Below are 20903 nucleotides of genomic sequence, written 5' to 3' on the forward strand. Positions count from 1 at the left end.
AAGACCAGACAGATCAAAGACTGATATCATCGCCATCATCAGGTACTTAATATGCCGAACCTTTTCACAAGACCTCACAAAACTGGAATGCTTCCCTAAGGAATAACTGCAATTATAAGCAGGGTGAGAAAACGTTAGCGGCTGTTTGTGTCAGGGAGCTGGATCATGTTTCGTAGCTGCAGGGAGCAGAGATCATGTGTATTAGTCAGCTGAGAAACAGGAAAGAGTTTAGAACGGAAATCGACCAATCAGACGGCTGGGGCAGAGTGGTCAGCTGGTGTAGGACCCAGGTGTGGCAGAGCTGCAGATCCATTTTTATTTTATATCCCTTATTTTATTGGGGAGAAAATTATACCGTTCTTTAATGTCTGCCAGTGTCTGACACAAAATAAGAGCATGCTTTTCCCACTCCTCCATGCAGAATTCTTTCAGCGGGGATTTGACTGTATTATATATTCTTCACTTCTTAGTGTTTTCCAGATGATGGAACAGCTGATTTGAAATTGTTCTGAGATGTCTGTAAATCCATTCCTAGACTCACCTTCATCTACACTTCCACACTTGTTTCTGAAGGTCTCCCACTTTTGGGTCCCGACCCACCAGTTGAGAATCACTTGCTTTAGAGTATTTTTGCTATACAGTAATTATATTCTTAAGATACTTTTACAGCATAATACATGTTGATGTGTACTTTAGTATAATTATAATTGTTTCAAAAACTCAGTATAAAAACATTTAAACTGGGAATGTTTGTTTGTTTTGTGATCAACAGTGACTTACCAAGATTTTGTATGAGATTATAAAAATGTAACAAAAAACATAAAGCATAATCCATAAAACTAAAGCACAGAATATTTATACACATAAATAAATAAATACATTTTCTAGAAATTCCCCTCGGGGATCAATACAGCGTGCGTCTGTCTGTCTGTCTGTCTGTCTGTCTGTCTGTCTGTCTGTCTGTCTATACAATAAATTGTATTCTCCTGGTCCAGTTTACACCCCAAGAGCATCTATTTTAAAATAGATAAATATAAGATAAAAATAAAATAGAATAAAAAGATAAATACACAAAAACAGGGTGTTTTCAACCTAAATACTACTATTATCATAGAAAATATATAAAAAAATCTAACTACATTTACTGTAAATTATACAAAATACAATATGACACACCCCCTGCTCTAACCACACTGTATGGAAACACACTCAGCGCTGACCCAGGCTCAGCTCTACACAGCAAACAACCTTAAGTTACTGCTGTGGTCTCCTGACACGTGTGGAGCACCCTTGACCCGTGCAATTAAGCGGCGTGGGCTCTCCCGCTGCGTCTCTCCTGTTTCAACACCTCAGGGTGTCATCTGGCCTTTGTTCACCTGATCCAGGACGCGTGGCAGCGATCAAGCGCACAATGGAGAGCACAATGGCGGCCTGATGGGGGGTCTTTCTTGCTCTGAGAGGCTCATTTGACACCCGGCTGAACTGGAGTTTCACGCCACAAACCGAGTGCTTCCTCAGATTATCTTACTGTCCGCCTCAGGCATGGCAAAGGACGTCGTCGAGGGGCTTAACCTTGACATCTGGTGTGTGCTCAGTCATATTCAGGGTGGCGTCGGGGTGGACACACCCGTGTCGTCGTATTGGTGCCATTGGTCCATCTGGTGAATTTCACCACTCGTAGATGATGTACGCCTCAGGCTAGCGGCGTCTGCTTTATTGAATGGACGCGTGCCGGGTGTCATTGATGCCTTAACTTTTGCGACGCCCATCCATATTTAAACAGAACATCTTCTAAACACGTGCCCCCTATCTGCTAAGTCGAGTACGGGGGTCCGCCGGCCATCCTGCCATTTAGCATCAGGCTCACGTTTCCCTAAATATCATTAATTCAGCCTCGTTCTGTAAACCGAGGTTGTGTCTGCAAAAGATGACCCACGCCGAGCTCTGAAAACAATAGGAGGGGAAACATTAACTGGTGATGAATGTGTAAATGTTATTGTAAGTGTTCCAATTAGACCAGGAGAGAATGGATGACACATAAAACCCAGGCCAAGTCCACTCGCAGCGTCAGCCATTGATAATTCATGACGAGCCAAAAACTCGGACAACTTGTACGAGTGGGTTAATCTCCAGAGAAAGGCGACATCTTGAAGACTGACACTTTACAAACCCATCAAAAATCAACAGATCATTTAGTCTTGATTTCATAGCTTTCTTTTAGATAGTTAACATAATTACCTATTTAGCAGGTTTTACCCCAGACCAGTGGTGGACTATTTCCATTGTAGACTCTCACTGAAGCATCAAAACTATGAATGAACACATGTGGAGTTTTATGTACTTAACAAAAAATTACCTAACCTCCACAGTCACCGGACCTGAACCCAATCCAGATGGTTTGGGGTGAGCTGGAGCACAGAGTGAAGAAGGCAAAGGGGCAACAAGTGCTAATAAACACCTCTGGGAACTCCTTCTTTCAAGACTGTTGGAAAACCATTTCAGGTGGCCACCTCTTGAAGCTCATTTAGAGAGAATGATGCCAAGAGTGTGCAAAGCAGTAATCAGAGCAAAGGGTGGATATTTTAAAGAAACCAGAATATAAACCATGTTTTCAGTTATTTCACCTTTTTTTTGTTAAGGGATTATTTCAGGAGTTAGCCTTTTAGTTCCAGTGAAAGAAACTCTTAATTCTTCAGCATACCAAGCACGGAGGTAGCTAGCCCTTTTTAGAACTGCTCAAGCACCTCTAAATTGAGTCTCAGCACCTGTAAAATTGAAAGTAAAAGTTGTTTTCTTGTTTTTTTTTTTTTATTTAAAAGTTAAGTTTCTCTCTGATAAGGCAAAAACAAATGTTTACACCTTAAAAAGTATATCATTTAACAAAAGGTCCATAAAACTCTGATTCTAGAGTCTCCACCAGTGCCCCCAGACAATCTTTAACTGGAACACTCATTTAATCAGTATTTAAGGCTGTGAATGGGAGTCTTAATGAACAATTCAGGCCTGTTTGGAGAGTCCACCGTTAAATAAGGTTGTCTGGTTCAGTGGAAACGACGGGGGAAAGTCCTACATTTCTAGAAATCATTAAACCTAAAAAGAAATACATCTCACTTATAGTGCAATGCTTGACAAATGAGTGACTTTCCCCCTAGCTTTCACTGTTAAATAGGTTAAACTGTTACTTAGCACCACACAGTTTTAGGCCAGTGGTTTCCTAAAGCACAGCTTAAGGTCTTTACTCATCAGGAGTCTATATTTGGGATGAAAAAATGAACATGAAAAATGTGGAAGTACTGTCAGATATGTAGTTCCTTTTTCTGCTACTGTAAATCATTTTACATTGTCTTTTTTTCTATATTAAAGGGCTCAAAATGCCCTGCTGCTGAATGTACTGCTTTTCTTAGAAGGGTATCAGATCTTAATATGCATTGTATAAAGAGATAATCAATGTTTGTTTTATTTCAAAGCAAGTGATTGTAATGTTTTGCACAAACAAGTATTCAATGCAAAGTATCTGGACATCAGCAGCCAGAGTCCGAGAGAGAATAGTTAGAGAACTATGCTCTCTCTGGATGGGTAGATGGCCCTCTCTCTCTCCACGCATCACTCCCATTATGGGTATATTAGGGCTGATACTTTGCATAAAATGCGCCAAATGTGCCCAATGCCAATCACAGGCACTTGTTCGCCTGCTGTCTTGCTGAATCATGCTGTCTCTCCATCTTACTTGCTCTGTCTCTGGCTAACTCAAGCTGTCTTTCTCTCAGCCCATTTCAAACGAGATTAGTTTCTGCCACGCACTGTAAATACACTTTGGGCGCACGTTTCCATGAAGATCCACGTACTGTAAACACAACAGCGAGTGGAAATGGAGGAGCTACTGAACACCACGTGACTGTAAAAAAAGCCTAAAAACTCACTGGTCCTCCTGTTTTTTTTTTATTGCAATCCAGATGCAAGAGTTTTATCACTGAGTAGAAGTGTGAAATATTTTTCACAGACGTCCCCCTGAGATACTAATCCCGTCTGGATAGGGCTGTAGTCTTCCCGTGCTGACTTCCCGTGTATCTTGTTTCATCTAGTGTCAGAGGATTGGAAGTGAATGGTGGGGAAGGGGTGTTATACAGCGTGATTGGGATAATGGGCTTGGGTAAATTGTGGAGAAATTGTGTAATTAAAAAAAAAAACTTTTATAAAAACAATATTGTCCTAACCACTGACTACTGAGAGCTGAAATCACATCTAAAGTGTCTCATTCAACAAATAAACAGTGTGATAATAATAAAACATCATCATTCAAAGCCTTGTGAACCCAAAGTCCCCATCAATGGAGATTACATGCCACCAACTGGACACAAAAAAGCTGTGAGGAATTCTCCACACCAACCTCCTCCAACCAATGTCCTTCCAGATCACCCGTCCCACCCAAACTGATTCCCTTTCATAAAACCATTTCACCCACTTTCTCCAAATAAAAGCCTCTTTAACTTCATTTCAGTGTTGGCCAATGTATCTCCTAAGAGCTTCACATCAAGACGGCCCAATTAGGCGCTGGACAACGTCTTAATCCACCCTCGAGGACAAAGATGGCCGCTTCCCTCTGAAAGGAGAGGACGTATCTCACGCGGAAGCGTTTGTTCCCAGCTTTCTACAGCCGGGCTGGAGGACCTATTGAAGAGCCGGAGGTTTGGTTTGCCTATCAATGGCCGACTCCGTTAATCTGTCCTTCATTCAGAGAGGAAACCTGCAGCCGCCTTTTCATCCAGACAGCTGCCGGAGAGAGAGAGAGAGAGCGCGAGAGCGAAAGAGAGAGAGCTAAAGAGAGCGAGAGAGAGCGCCAGTCTCGTAGGGACGCGAGACAGTCGAGGAGAGGGTCTGCTTTTTCAAACTTGGTGTAATGATACAGCTCTCAAAAGCCAGAGACGGTAAACAAGAAGAATGGCGCTTGTTTCGCCGCTTTCGCCGCTCTCGCGCTCGCACACACTCCTGTTCACAAAAGCAAATGAGGTGGAGACTTTAACAAGCCACCTTGTTGCTAAAGACACCAATCATTTTTTTTCTTTTTCTAAAGGGGAAAGCATGGGAATTTCCTCCAAACAATCATCTCGCTGAAAGAAACGGCATCTGGGAGGATTTCTCTGCATGGCTAATGGCTCCAGACTCTAGAGCTTGAGTAAAAAAAAAAAAAAAACTCTTTTAGGCTCTTTTAGAGAGGAAGCTGCCTGGTCTTTATATTATACCATTATTACTATTAATAATGGCAGATTAAAACCAATAAAACACTTAAATGTAAGCTGTTGTTAGATTAAGAAAAAAATGAAACAATTAAGATGATTTAAAACGTTTATGCTTTTCTGTGAGAAAATTTCTGTGGAAGTTTAAGGAAAATTCTACTAAAAGAGCTAGCACTCTTTTGTTTTTTCAACTTTAACAGAGTTCTCCACACTCCTTTATCTCATCTACAGAACTCTTTCCATAAAGAACCATCCTTTGTAAGGTTCTGTAAGTAACCAAACGTGGTTCTTTTACGGCAGGGTGCTCAGACCTTTTATCTTAAAAGAACAAGAGAAGATGTTTGTAGTGGCTCAAGGGTTAAAAACTCAAACATACTCTTAACAAATCCTTTTACGTTAGAAGTGATATTCAATGCAATTTTGTTAATAAGAAATATGATTTGTGTTATGTGAGTTATGTGAATTCTCTGTGAATATTCATTACGTTTTAGGAGTTCAGAAATCAATATTTGGTGGAATAACCCTGGTTGGTTTTTAATCACAGTTTTCATACATCTTGGCATCATGTTCTCCTCCGCCAGTCTTACACACTGCTTTTGGATAACTTTATGCCTTTACTCCTGGTGTGATCATCCATCTTCCTCTTGATTATATTTCAGAGATTTTTAATTTGGTAAAATCAAAGAAACTCACCATTTTTAAGCGGCCTCTTATTTTTTAAGAGACTCCGCCTCTTTTTCGAACTACTGCTGGTGTGCCATCTATCCACTCAGAGAGAGCAAGGCCAATTGTGCTCTTTCAAGTGATGGCAAACTGCATGACCTGGATTCGAACCAGTCAGCACAAAAACCTGTAGAGTGCAAAAGTGTGCATTTTTATAGAAATATCATGTCTTATGGGACTATTTCATACTAAATTAAAAAAAAATATTTCAAAATAAAAGCAATTTCATTAGTGATGTCAGACTTATGCACCACACTGTAAGGATAAACTTATTTAAAAACAATAAAAACTCTAAATTTTAAGATTGCGCTAAATCAAACATGATAATGTCTGAGTGGAAGAACTCTAGAAAGGGGAAAAGTGAAAGGGAATATTTATTTTTCACAATTCGAGCAAGGCACTACTGGAATGATTGCTTTGACAACAATAAAAAAAAAATAACAAAACAAAAATAGTAGGTCTGAAATTGTGTGTGGAATGTTTTATTGTAGAATGGAGCTTAATTACAGTTTAACTTGGCATCAGTCTGCATCGACAGCCCGAGTGGGGGAGGTAATTAGAGCGTTTTCTGCATTTCAGCAAAACAAAACACGCTGACGTGTAATTGAGAGAGGGAAGCAGACAGGCATGCACTGTTCAGTTTTGTTTCTCGTCTGCGCCGCCTCTGACGATCGGACGGCTGCGCAGACCGCCTGCGAGAGACTGATTTAACATGCAAATGATGACGTGAGATTTCTTCACTTTCACAACAGTGACTGCTGACACTGACTGACAGACTGTCCCACCTTATAGACACTTATACACACATAATAAACAATATTAAACTAAATACGAACAACATTATCGCCACCTGCTTGTTTCTTTACGGATTATCAATTTATTCATTGACAGTTTTCCAACAGGATAACAACCCCAAACACAGCTCCAGGAAGCTGAAGGTAAAGATGATGGAGTGGCCAACTGAGCATCTGTGGGGCATCCTCAAGCAGAAGGTGTCCAACAACCACCAGCTCTGTGATGTCATTATGGAGGAGTGGAAGAAGAGGAATCCAAAAGCAACCTGTGCAGCTCAATGCCCAAAACTAATAAATAAACAAAATATTAACGCTTTGGGCACAATTTCACTGTTATTATTTTAGAGGACAGTAAATCTATAGTGCTATAAAAGCTGTACACTCTAAATTAATATATCCAAGTTTCATTTCTATACTGTTGTCCCAAAAAAAATCTATATAAATCAGAACATACCAGTGCATCTCAAAAAATTTAAACATCATACAAAAGTTGTTTTATTTCAGTAATTCAAAATGTGAAACTCATATATTATATAGATGTATTACACACAGTGTGATCTATTTTAAGTGTTTATTTATTTTATTGTTGATGATTTTGGCTTACAGCCAATGAAAACCCAAAAGTCAGACTCTCAGAAAATTAGAATGTTATAGAAGACCAAATGGAACGTTTGGCAGTGTGGGAAGTGTGCCACGTCCTGCTGGAAAATGAAATCCGCATCTCGATAAAAGCTGCACTGACTTTGGACTTTGGATAATAAAACACAGTGGATCAACACCAGCAGATGACATGTCTCTCTGTCCAAACCATCACTGATTGGTGGAAACGTCACACTAGACCTCGAGCAGTTTGGACTGTGTGTCTCTCCACTCTTCCTCCAGACTCTGCTCCCTTGATTTACAAATGAAATGTAAAATTTACTGATGATCAGTGATGGTTTGGAGATACATGTCATCTGCTGGTGTTGATCCACTGTGTTTTATTATCAAGTCTAAAGTCAGTGCAGTTTTGTTTTCCCACAAAATCTTACAGCACTTCATGCCTCCCTCTGCTGGCAACTTTTATGGAGATGTGGATTTCATTTTCCAGCAGGACTTGGAACACTGCCCACACTGCTCCAAAAGTAACAATTGGACACATGAAAGAGAGTATACAGTGTTAATGTAGACAAAAAAAACAGCAGCAGCTGATAAAGAAAAGTTTTTTTGTTTATTCGATCATTCTTTCATTTATTCATTTATTTTCACCATCAGCATTTAACAGCATTGCGTTTTAAATTCACTTCAATTACACAGTAAATTACAGTGCAAACACCAGAGACCTTCTTTCATTTTTTTTTAAACTTGCAGTCACATAATCCATTACATGGAAGCTTCATATTGATTACCGCCCCCATCCGTGTGCTGTCTCGCTTGCTGACCAATCAAGAGCTGAGCCAGCGCCAAGCTCAACTCAAAACCCGAGTAGAACAGCAAACCAACAGTAATCGGCCCTTTAATTGGGCATTAAAATCGTAAATTCAGCTGTAACTGGAACTGCACAGCTTTCGACTTCCCTTGCCCTCCCCCTTGCACTTCTCAGGCAGCAGTAGCCAGTCACTCACACAGACAAAGAGACAGTGCTGTGTATCTACTTCTTGCCTTAAGTTGAACGATATATCTTGCAGCCCCACCCACAATCAATAAATTGTACTTAATGTACTTATTTTAACAGGATATCCTTCAGTTAAAGAAATGAACAATGGTCTCTGACCTTTACACAGTACTCTACATTGGCTAAAGGAAGGTGAAAGCTTATGAAAGCTTTGTGAAGCCATTCGATTTCATTCATTTGTTCCCAAATCAACATCTACACAAACTCAAGAACACCCGCACTACATGTAACACTGTGGATGGCACTAATGCACTGTGCAAAACGTCAGTCGCATGGAAGTACAGCCCTCCTGTAGCACTGAGGAAATGTTCAAACCTTCAGAACGAACAGCATTTCCGCACAGTGAGCCCAAACCGCTTAGTTTAGTTTAGTTTAGTTTATACAACTTTTTGTACAATGCAGCTGCACTCGTGGCAAACAAGACTACTTACACTCTACTCGCAACTCTCAAAAATCTGTGAGCACCACTTTTTTTTTTTTAATAACCGATCTTTCAATAATATTAAGCCTACGTAATTATATGTGTATATACTGTATAAGACTGCTCATCCTTCATTTTTATTATTATTATTATTTATTTTTTTTTTTTTTACAAAAAAAAAAAAAAACATTCAAAGTGAGTTAAGCATATACTGTCTAAAACCATTCATTCTTTTCTGTCTAATACATTTGATTCTCATGCAAATACTTTTTTAAGATAATGTACCTTTTTCAGGGTATTTAAACATTTAAAGTGAATTTTGCTCCAATACAGCAGCCAGCAGAGAGATAGAGTCATTATGGTCAATGTGGCTGCTTTATAAAAATAAGGGCACATCGAGGAGTTACCTCATAAATTAAAGGGCTAAACTTGGTTCCGACTAGTTAACTAAACTATAGGGGTTATATAATAATTTATTTCCTAACTTTCTTTCTTTTTTCCTGTTTTTTTTTCAGTGTGTTTGTTTCTTTATTTGTAATCAGGACATCCTATCCTTCTCCTCCTCCTCCTCCTCGTTTGTTTGTTTTAATTGCACAACAGATGCTATACAGTATGAAGGCAACAAGTCACACAGAAAGAAAATGGCAAAAATACCTCTATTTAATTGTGATAAGAGAAAAAGATATATGGCAACTCATACATTGATTGGTTTATTTTATGTTAAGACCAACATTAACCAGAACCATGATTAATTAAGAGAATTAGCACATGCCTTTTGCGTGTTTTAAGCTGTGCAAGGCGCATTTTTTGCACCCTCGCGATACCAAATATGGTGCAATTGACTTGTGTTTTATAGATTGCTAAAATATGGCCTTCATGAGGTTTCTTTCTTGATACAAACTAAATTTGCCAAAATCTGATTTGGTCAGTCAGTCTAAAAACATAGTCTAATTTTCAATGCTGGCTAGTAAATAGCTAGCATATTCTACAGTTTCCACCTGCAGGTTTCTGGTTTTGCTGACGGGTTCTGAAGGAACTCAGCCAGGAGCATATCACCACCAGACAGCTATGAGCCTCTTATCACAGGTGAGTCACTCAGACAAAGGAGAAACGCTGTAAGAGGAAGTTCCTCTTTACGCTAAAATAGAAGGCTAGACAGGCTGAGGAGAGTTAGACAGACAGAGAAGCTGAGTTTAAGCCTGAATAGCTAAACTCTGGGTAACAAAGCAGGAATGAGAGTGACTGACAGGTTCTTTTTTTTCTCCAAAAAAAAAAAAAAGTTGTTTTTTAGCAGCTGACATCTCTAATAGATTATATTACTGTAACACCAACATGGCAGGAAGCTAGCAGTATCTTAAGTATCTCCCAGAGCCAATGCCTACTAAGATACAACCTTGGTCTCAATACTATGGACTTTTGATTAATTTTAGGTGTCTCATTTAGCCTTATCAATACAGTAAAAGTGTATAAAATTAAGGCAAACATTAGTTTAAAAAAATGGGTGGAGCTAAAGAGTTCACTGAACTCCAGCATGGTAATTAAAAGGATGGCACTAGGAATGCATCACATACTCAGCAAGTGAAATTAAATTAATAAATCGGTGGAAAAAAGCAAAAAAATAAAAAATAAATAAATAAATAAATAAAATAAAATAATGACAAAAAATGTATTTATTCCAAACATTTTTTTTTTGAAAAGCAGGAAAAAACTACACACAAAAAAAATGCAAAAGTTAAAAAAGTGGGAAAATGAATAAACCCTGTGGGGGAAAAAAAAAAAACACATGTATGAAATATTTCATTTGTTTAATTTCTGCAAAAAATAAAAAAAATAAAAAAATAAATCAGCTTGAATAATTTATACCAGATTTCAAAGTGCTACTATAATAAAAATGTGCAAAATACTAGTAACCAAAAAGTTTTCTTTGAAAAACAAAACAAAATGAATGAAAATGTGAGAAATATATTTGGGGCAAAATTTGCTAATATTTAAAACATATGAAATGTTCCATTTTTTCATTTCTGCCAAAAAACTTCAAGTCAGCTGGTAATTATTTTCAGAATAATTCCAGAGCGGTGAGATTCCATTAGAAATGCACCAATTTTTTGTGACAGAAATGATTTAACAAAAAAAAATAAAAATAATAAAAAAATAAAAATAACAACTCTTATCAAACAATTTACTTTTCATTGAAAAGCAAAACAAATTTAATTATAATATGAGAAAAATAATTGGGGCAATTTTTTTTTTTATATATTTTGATGCATCCCACTGCTGCAACATGTCAGCTTCAACTACAACGGGTTATTATTTTAAAAAAATGTGGAAGCGCTTAGGTATAACAGCTCCATATTAATGGATTAAATGATTAAGAAAGTGATGTTTTTAGTCATGTAATAATCATAAGTCAATCAATAGTCATAATAATAATAATAATAATAATAATAATAATAATAATAATAATAATAATAATAATAATAATAATAAAATATTAGTTCTACAAATTAAATAAAAAAAGTTGGTCAAAATATTGTAATAACTGTTTTAGTTATTTAAAAAGAATAATAAAACAAACGAGGAGGAGAAAATGAGGAGGGGGAGTGGCCTAAAAATCAAATCCTAAAAAATTATAGTTTTTAAAGTATTCTTAAAGTTTAAAAATTGGCCCTTTCTGCACTGTAATATCAGCATGAGCTCTCATTAGATTTGTTCAACCATTAGTGCAAATCACTTCTTAGTGCTGATGACACTCCAATCCAGCAGAGAAGGTTCAGGTTTAGCTGAGGAACATTCAGAATCAGGTATTTGGAAACTGAGTAACTGAGTATCTGAGTATCATTGCAATGTGTTTTATCATTTATTTCACCTAACTTTTCAATTCGATTTAACAACGATGTCTTAAATATGCCTCAAAAACACACACTCAGTAGTGTAACTGTGCACAGCTCCAGTGGATAAACACCTACATTCAAAAATAAGTAAGTACTAGAAGTAAGAATAAATTATTAATATTTTTTTATTTTTATTATTATCAGAAAAATAACTGATTGGGAATGTGTACTTCATCCGTATTTATATTTTGTGTAAAGCCCAGCCATTATTTTATTTTGTTATGGGTTTGCATGACATAAGTTTCTCCCCCCTTTTTTTTTTATTTTATTTATTTATTTTTTTTTTTATACCAACTTTACTCTAATTAGCTGAACCCAGAGAGTTGCAGGTGGTTTCCGATAAAGATTATAATTAGAGACCTTTAAATAAGAAATAAAAAAGACAAATGAGCAAATTCTGATATGATGGATCTTTTCAAAATAATATTTTGATATGTAACAAAATTGCCACACCATATAAATAATAGTAATAAACACCTAAAACAAGTGCAAAAAACTTACATTAAAAAAGGTTATATTAAAAAGGTTTATGGCATTTTGATATTGAGTTCATGAGTTCATCATGTCAAGTTTAACCATGTCATAGATATGAACTTAATATTTATGGTTTAAATTGATATCGTTATCAGCCACATCAAGGTGCTTATCATCAGCTGTATTGATCATATTTTGACACATCTTATGTGAAGTACCAATTTGCTAGTACCCTCTCCTCAAAATGAACCAAACCATGCCAATCGCATTCTAGTACCAGCTCACTCACTCAAACACTCACCATTAAGCGACAGTAGTGATATAAAAAACATTCAGTAAAACATTCCGTAACTCGTGAGTCGTGAGACACTGACAGAAGAACAGGACTACTACCATCCGGCCTCCATATGATGGACGCCATGATGACAGTCTAGTATGATAATAGTTTGAGCTCGTCTCTAGTTTTGTCTCATAGCTCAGTGTAAAAACACTTGCACTAGCAGGGGGTCAGTGTAGGTACCCTGTGTCCAATCAGCTCACGGCCGCGGGCTCACAGTAAACTGCACTCTGCTTTCCTCACTGCTCCTCAGACTTCCAGTAAACACTACACACGGCTATTATACACAGTACCAACTGAGCACGCTCCGTAGAGACAAGAGCGCATCTCTCTTTGGACGCTTTTCCACTGCAGGGCTGAATGATTCTGAGCATGGGCTCGGACACAGTTGGGCGCGGTCAGCTAACCATACTAGGTGCCACAGCATAGAACCATTTAGTGGGAGGGTTTAAAGACCAAGGGATCTGCCTATTGGCTTGCCAGGCTGGGCTGGTATTGGATGAGCCCAGTCGCTAGCATACTAACACTGATGAAGTTACTGTTATGTTCGAGGAGCCTGGTCGCCAGTATGCTAACGCCGCATTAGCGATGTTAGATGAGCCCCATCGCCATCGCATCCTAAAGCACTGTTCTTAATAAACATTTTTCTTGATTAACAGGTCTATGCTTCTTCAGTGTTGCAATGTTAATTATCATCATTCTGAACAGAGTTTGATCTTTTTTTTTTAAAAAAAAGCTCTACTTTCTAAAAAAAATGTCGTGTTTAAATCGGCTTGGGCTCGTTATGATGGGGGGGGCAGAACGTGCACAGGATTGGGCTGGGTCTAGTTGCTTTCATTACACACAGTTCTCCATTTCAGTTTGAGTTAGCTAATATGCTGTGTGCCTTAAGCACCAGACACATCCATTGACAACTGATGACGAGACCAAGAACGCTTCTTTCTTCTAATTAAGCAACACAGCAAATGGAAAATAAATTAAAACAGCAACCAGGCTAAAGGCCTGCATCATTTATACGTCTGCATCAAACCTACAGCATAACCTGAAGAGCACCTCCCCAGGAACGTTACTACAGATTGCGAAAGGCAGACAGCAGCTGCTCTGATTGGTCCGCTGAGCTGCCCACACATTCCCTTAACAGGTCTGCATCGGTGCTAAATGGTGCACCACAGCTTCAGTAGCCATTTGGGCCCTGCAGTGGAAAAGTGGCCGCTCTTTGTCTGCTCTGCCACGTACCAGTCTATAGAGGCCACGTAACGGCCAAACTCTGACAGCAACAACACTATATGTGTTGAGTATGAGTATAAGAATGAGTGCGGTGCTGAACTGAAGTGCATTATAAAACCAAGACAATCAAGTCAATACAGTGGAATAGTCAATTCAAAGAGTTAAAATGTTTGTTCACTTTTTTCTTTTTCTTTTTTTGTTGCTGTACGTAATACACCACAGTCTGTTTTCCGATCACAACATTGTTGGTCTCCTTGCACAAGAAAAAAAAAAAGAAAAAGTTTGTGTATTTTAATTTTAAATTTGTTCGTTTTCCGATTACAGTTTACCTGAAATAAACTGTAACCATATGTGTATATGCACTTCACCAAAACCTACATACCTTTTAGAAGTGTGTTTGGCATCGACACACATCAGTAGAGTCCTGAATCCTTCATTCCATAACTTCCAAACCTTCTTTTTTTTTTTTTTTAAAGTCACTGACAATCTCAAGCTGTCAAAAATGTTCTGATCGCATGTAAACTCAATCTGCAAGATCTGTAAACTTGTTCCGAGGCCACAAATCTGCGCTCTGGTGGCGTGATGGAGAAGTTCACCTCTACTTCTTGGAGATTTTGCCTGCTTTCCTCTTGGGCTCGTATGGCGTCCGCAGGATGCTGGGCGTCTCCTCCATCACTCTGACCAGCAGGTTGTCGATGTAGTCCTCAAGCTCGCGGATGTGGGCGTCCTTCTTCCTGACCACCTCCTTCTGCTTCATCAGCTCCTGCACCACCTCCTCGAACGAGAGGCCGCTGTACACCGCCATGCTGGTCTGGAGCTGCTCAGCCTCCTGAACCATGTGAAGAAACAGAGTGGATGATAAAAATGGATTAAGACCAGTGTTTCAGTGTTTCCCCTCAAGTTATAATGTTTTTTTTTTTTTTTTTTTTTTTTTAGCAGTGTCGGCAGGCCCACACTTCACCCACCTCCATCCCTCAGCACCCAGATGCACTGTTACTGTATGTTAGGGGTGGGCGATATGGCCCTAAAATTATATCATGATATTTCATGCCGTTTTAATGGCGATATGACAAAACATTTAATAATAATAATTAAAAAAAATTCAAGAATACACTACTGCAACAAAATTAAAATAACTTTTTATTATGGCGTACGATATGCTATGGCACACCCTTAACTGAGATATTAAAAAATACAAGAATATTTTTATCAGATTTGTAACAGAAGTCAATGATCCAGAATGTTATGATTCTAATAATAATAATGCACTCCAAATATCTACATATATCCAGGATTAAATAAAATAAATGATACTGGACAGATAAAAATCTGTCTCTAGTAGATATACAGTATAATGGAAAATGAGAACAGTGTGAATTATTCTTTTGCTAAAAATAGCAAAAAAAAAAAAACAAACAAAAAAAAAGTAGTACCCTGATGTGATAATTATAAATAGGGGTGGGTGATATGGTAAGATATTTCAGGGTATAATATAGTTTACGATATTCACACCCCTAATTTAGACCAAGTTTAAGAACATAATAGTAAGAAGCACTTTTATGTATATTTTTGCAGTGTTTTCTCTAAACTTAGATTTTTTTTTCAGCAGTGATGGCAGGCCCACACTTCACCTACATCCCCCAGCCCCCGGAGTGCTATGTACAATGACAAATGGCGGGTTTAAGTTCATTTTTTACGTTAAGCTCACATAATTAAATTAAATAAAGTGTTCAGCTTAATTTACCATGACTGACATCCGTTACTTCCTTTTCACAAACTTACTTACCTTTAGTCATAAACTAAATGTTTTACAGCTAAAGAATTCGCTACAAGCTCTACAGGACTAGAGTAGTAACGTTAGCTGAGCTAGCTTAGCCTTCGAATTTTTAACATTTGTTTACCTATAGATTGACTATGTAAACTTTGTGTAAATTTCACTTACATGTATGACTATAATTGCACTGCTGAGGGGATTTGAGTCAATTCATGACTATAGCTGAGATATTAAAGAGGTTAAATAAATGCCTTTTCTTTTTAAAAGTATACAATGTTAAAAAAAAGGCAAAATAAATGAAAACTTGTGAAAAACTGTGTTCAGTATTCTTATTTTTATTTTATTTCAGTGCATTTCTAATAATAAAGCAAACACTTTGACTTTGTAGTACTTTCTACATTCTATTTGCTCAAGCTTAACTAATGCTTCATGTTATTTGTTTCTTCAGAAGCTCCTGTCAGAATCCCAGAACCCAAACAGACCGTTCTTCCATCTTCTTTACAAAAACCACAAGAAGAACATAGAGATTAATGGAAAGCTCTGAACTACACGCTTTGCTTCTACATGCAGGTCAGTTTCAACTGCAAATATATCAGAATTAGTAGCACAGTAAGTGTTTCAACTCTTAACACACACAACCTTTAACATTTCCATCCTCTTGCTCTTTACTAATTAGCGGTGTAGCATCGCTGCACAGCCTGTATGTTATTATAGTATTAAAAGAACACTCTGCCAAGTTTTACTGCATTGAAAACATCATTTTTTTAAGCTTTCTACATACACTGCATGAGCTAAAACCATGAACTCAGTACTGCCAGCTGTGATAAATCAGAAACTAGATTTGAACTGTTAATTGAAATTACCTGTATTAACCTCATACAGCTATTAAGCATCAACTTATCCAGTGATTTATTTCAGTGTCTGTTGCTGATTTAAAAAATGGGTATCACTTTAAAATAAGGCTTCTTTATAAATGGTTTATAAATGAGTCTATAAACTAGGGGTGGGCGAAATGGCCCTAAAATAATATTGCAATATATTTAATGGGATTTTTTGGGAATGTCATGATACTAATAATAATGAACTCCAAATATCTCCATATATCCAGGATTAAAATAAAATAAATGATACTGGACAGATATAATCTGCATCTAGTAGATATATAATAGGAAATGAGAACAGTGTGAATTTTTCTTTTGCTAAAGACGTCAAAAAAGTAGAACCCTGATGTGATAATTAGGGGTGGGTGATATGGCACCATATTTCAGAGTATAACATCATTCATCACATTCAAAAAGTTGGCAATATTATTGTGTACAATAGGATATGGCGCACCCCTATTACAAATGATTATTAATTACATTGTAAATAAAAAACATTATTAGGCAGTTACAGCAAATAAATAGTCATAAAGTGAAAAGTTTCCTGTTGTTTGACAAAAAGTGATTCCACATTCATTTATACTGTTAATCTTTGTCATAATCTCCATCATTCAGCATTAACATACATGTTAACAACTTGTTAACAACTTTTTTAATTACTGTAATTTAACTACCCAGATTAAAGATTTATCCAGTCATCATAATGTAGTTTATACTAACATATTACACTAGTTAAATTAGATTAAACTGTCTGTCTGTCTTATTTTATTATATATTGTAATGCTTATTAATGGTTTTACAATTTAGTTTTTACCCATTAATAAACTTCTTTATAAACCCTTTATAAGGAGCCTTTTTTTTAAGTGGTACCAAGTGGTACCTCTCCGTTATGAACGTATTATTGAGCATCACTAATACCAGACTCTTCTGTTAATTTTTGTAATTATTTTGTAAAATCATTAGTTTTTCATGAATCAAGCAGCACTTTGAAGTGAAATCAGATAAAAAAAAGAAATCATCTCTCCCAATCCCACAAACATATCTATTAAATAAAATTAATAAAAATTATGACATGAAAAAAGAAAAACTAAAGAGAGTTCAGTATATGTATTACAAGACATTATCAATCATTTAAATGAGTGTTTTTTGCTGCAAAAAAACACTCATTTATCACTTATCAGACAGATAAGAGTGATGTCTGCTATGAGACGAGTGTCATCTCTACAAAATGCACAAACAATTAAAATGCAATACGCAAGACTTTACATATCTCTCCTGAGTTCAAACTCAATTTAATTTCAGGGCGGGTTCTCACAGGCGGAGTAAGTCGGTAGCTGAAGTGTAGCAGGAGATGGATGAGTGTTCACACTGCTAGCCAGCCTCCAGTTCTTACCCTGACCCAGAACCTTGACTGGATGAGTTGACAAGAGCGGCAATTAAGATTAGCCTTCTCAGATAACAATAATAAAGATAAAGCTACTGACATTCCTTTTCTTTTCCCTGGGGAAACAACAAAGAACACTTCTGCCTTCATAAAACTGCCAGAGCCAAGATGTTTTGTCTTCATAAGGTCGGTTGGACGAGTTCCCTGAATTTGCCTGCCTTCGCTAATCTCCCGAAGAAAAACAAGCGAAGCCGCGAGGATCTGCGCAAACACGGCTTCGGATGACGGCCCTCCGCCGGCCAAGAAAAACCTCTGGCCTCGAAGCGAAACTCGACGTCGAATGACGAAGGCGTTTCGCGGGGTCGGCGCGGAGTGAAAACAGGAGGATTTGGAGGAGGAAGAAGAGGACACCGGGTGAGGCAGAAACGCGGTGAGGCGAGAGCTGGCAGCGCCACTGAAGGGAGCCCAGGAAATGACCATGAACTGGCAAAGCGCTGACGAGCAGATTTGTGCAATCAGGGGAAGCGGCGAGATAAGACTTGCACTTGGCATTCTCCAGTTGTCTCATTACTGAGGCTAATGAGGGCCTTTGCGCTGAAAATCTAAAACTCGAGTCCTTTGAAACGTCTCAGCCGGCTTCCTCCCCCTCACGCTTTAATTAGGTCCTCACAGTGCCATTTCACAGACGTGTTGCTAACGCGGTCTCCACGCCGGGCGAGGAAAGCAGCCATTTTCAGCACCGCGTTAACCATTTAAACATCGCTTCGGTCTGCCTTCGCACGAGGTAAACGCTCCTCCGCGCCGGACATAATGACAACAACCACCACCACAATTACCACGAATCCAGACACGACACCTCCCGTCCTAAAGCTGACCCGTCACGCCGGCAACACGCCACGCACTTCTCACAACAGCCCTTCCAATTATTGAACCGAGTGCACGAGCTTGTTCATTGGCTCGAGACAAAAAAAAAAAAAAAAAAAAACAGGAATCACGTTAATGACATCGCACCATTTCAAATTACACGTAGATCAAAGAAGATGAGCAGCTATTTCAATCTGTTAATTAGATAAATGGTGGTTGAAGCAGAGTGTCACGAGTCATATCGAGGCAGAGATCAGCGTCATCTGCCGCCGTGTCAAATTGCGCCGCAATAAATGATTAATTAAAAGTTTTGGCAAGTTGGAACTTTTCTTTTAAATCTGAAGATATAGAAAATAAAAAAAAATATCATTCAGAAGCTGTTTAGACTGCACACTACTAATACACACTTGGAAACACTGTTTTTTTTAACTGTATGCAGACAATAGAACTGCAGACAAATGGATAAATTAACTAATATTATAATGTCCTGCATTTTTTTAAACTACTCACCAATGTCATGCTAAAACGTTATATTTCCAAATCAGCAGACAGTCTTAGGGGTGGGCGATATGGCCCTAAAATAATATCACAATATTTCATGTTACTTTTGCGATAACGATACTCTTGACGATATGACAACATTGATTTTTTATATTTTTTTTAAGAATACACTACTGCATAATACTTATAATGCACTCCATATATCTCTATATATCCAGTGCTGCAGTAAAATTAATGATACTAGACAGATATAATCTATCTCTAGTAGATATTTAATGGAAAATGAGAACAGTGTGAATTTTTCTTTGGCTAAAAACAGCCAAAAAAAAGAAGTCGTACCCTGATGTGAATATTAGGGGTGGGTGATATAGAACGATATTTCATGGTTTAATATCGTTCACGATATTCAAAATATTGGCGATATTATCGTGTACGATTTAATATGGCACACCCCTAGACAATACAACTGCCAGATTCACATCATGTCAAAAAGTGACAGTGAGCAAAAATGAAAATGGAGAACGTTTTTGCACAATAGTAGAGAGTATAGTACCAGATTGTCTACATGGACTCTACATGTCTACATGGACGGGTCTACATTTCCTGGGGCGGTCCTGATGAGAGCCAGTTTCATCATAACTTTTTTGATGGTCTTTGCGACTGCACTTGATAGTTCTTGATTTTTTTTCTGATTGACTGATCTTCATTTCTTAAAGTATCTTTTTTTTTATATATATTATTGAACAATAGGGCGTGCACACAATAGGGGGATTCCACATTCTACATCATTATCAGAAACAAGAAGCTGCATCTCTTTGTTTTCATTTAGGCACTGTGAATACAACCACACATTCACACATCTGTATTAAAACACACTACAGAGTGGTGGTGGTGCTGCTGTTGCTGCTGTGGTGAAGCTGGTCAGCTGACGGTGTTGACACCCAAATACGAAAACTTACAGATTCTCTTGTGTTCTTCTTGCCCTGCTTCCTCTCTGGGGAGAACTTCTTCTTCTGGCTCAGGTCTTCATTACTGATGGGCTTTTTTGTGTTATCACTGCAAAACAGCACAAAGAGGAAACACTCAATTCCAGGTTGTTGAGACATAAACCAAATTTACCAGTGAAACAGGAACTGTACTGAATAATTAAGTTCTTGAAATGTTTCAGGTTGACTGACATTCATTTCTTTACTTAGTTGAGTATTTCTTCTTCTCATAAACTGGATTAGAACATTACTCAAATATTCTCTATTCACTGTAGACCTGTAACTCTACCTCTTCACTACTTTACAACTGATGCTCTCAAACACATTAAGACACATTAAAAAATCAAGTAATTCAATCTTGACGAGTTCAGCAGCACAGCTGTTAACTGAAAGTCTGAATTCCAGGTGACTCTACCTCAAAAAAAAAAAAAGCTGACTGAGAAAATCCAGCCAAGATTTTCAAAGCTGTCATCTGAGCAAGAAGTGCTACTTTGAATGATCTAGAATATAAAACATATTCTGTTTTGTTTTAACTCTGTTTTGTTTAGTAAATTATCCCACATTTTATTCATAGTTTCGATGAACAACACAGCACAAAGAGGAAACAAGATGTCACATTGTTGAGACATAAACCAAATTTACCAGTGAAACAGGAAATGTACTGACTAATTAAAGTTCCTGAAATTTTTACCTTCCTTCTTAATTTTGTTTTTTCTTTACTTAGTTGTTGCTTCTCATAATATGGATTAGACCATTAC

The 20903-nt window shown here is 37.6% G+C and overlaps 1 protein-coding gene across 2 annotated transcripts in view; it reads right to left on the minus strand.

Annotated features, from left to right (window-relative positions):
• Nucleotides 1-7939: 7939 nt before the first annotated feature.
• LOC103045908 (rab11 family-interacting protein 2) overlaps nt 7940-20903 on the minus strand; it is a 32047-nt gene continuing 19083 nt past the window's right edge. For both annotated transcript variants that reach the window (XM_007238579.4, XM_015602807.3), the window contains exons 5-6: nt 20119-20215; nt 7940-14584 (exon numbers count right to left, since the gene is read on the minus strand). In XM_007238579.4, the coding sequence (XP_007238641.3) occupies nt 14354-14584; nt 20119-20215 (328 nt within the window). In that variant the 3' untranslated portion in view covers nt 7940-14353. The remainder of the gene's footprint in view (nt 14585-20118; nt 20216-20903) is intronic.

The sequence above is a fragment of the Astyanax mexicanus genome, chromosome 7 (genome assembly GCF_023375975.1).
Source record: "Astyanax mexicanus isolate ESR-SI-001 chromosome 7, AstMex3_surface, whole genome shotgun sequence".
Taxonomy (NCBI): domain Eukaryota; kingdom Metazoa; phylum Chordata; class Actinopteri; order Characiformes; family Acestrorhamphidae; genus Astyanax; species Astyanax mexicanus.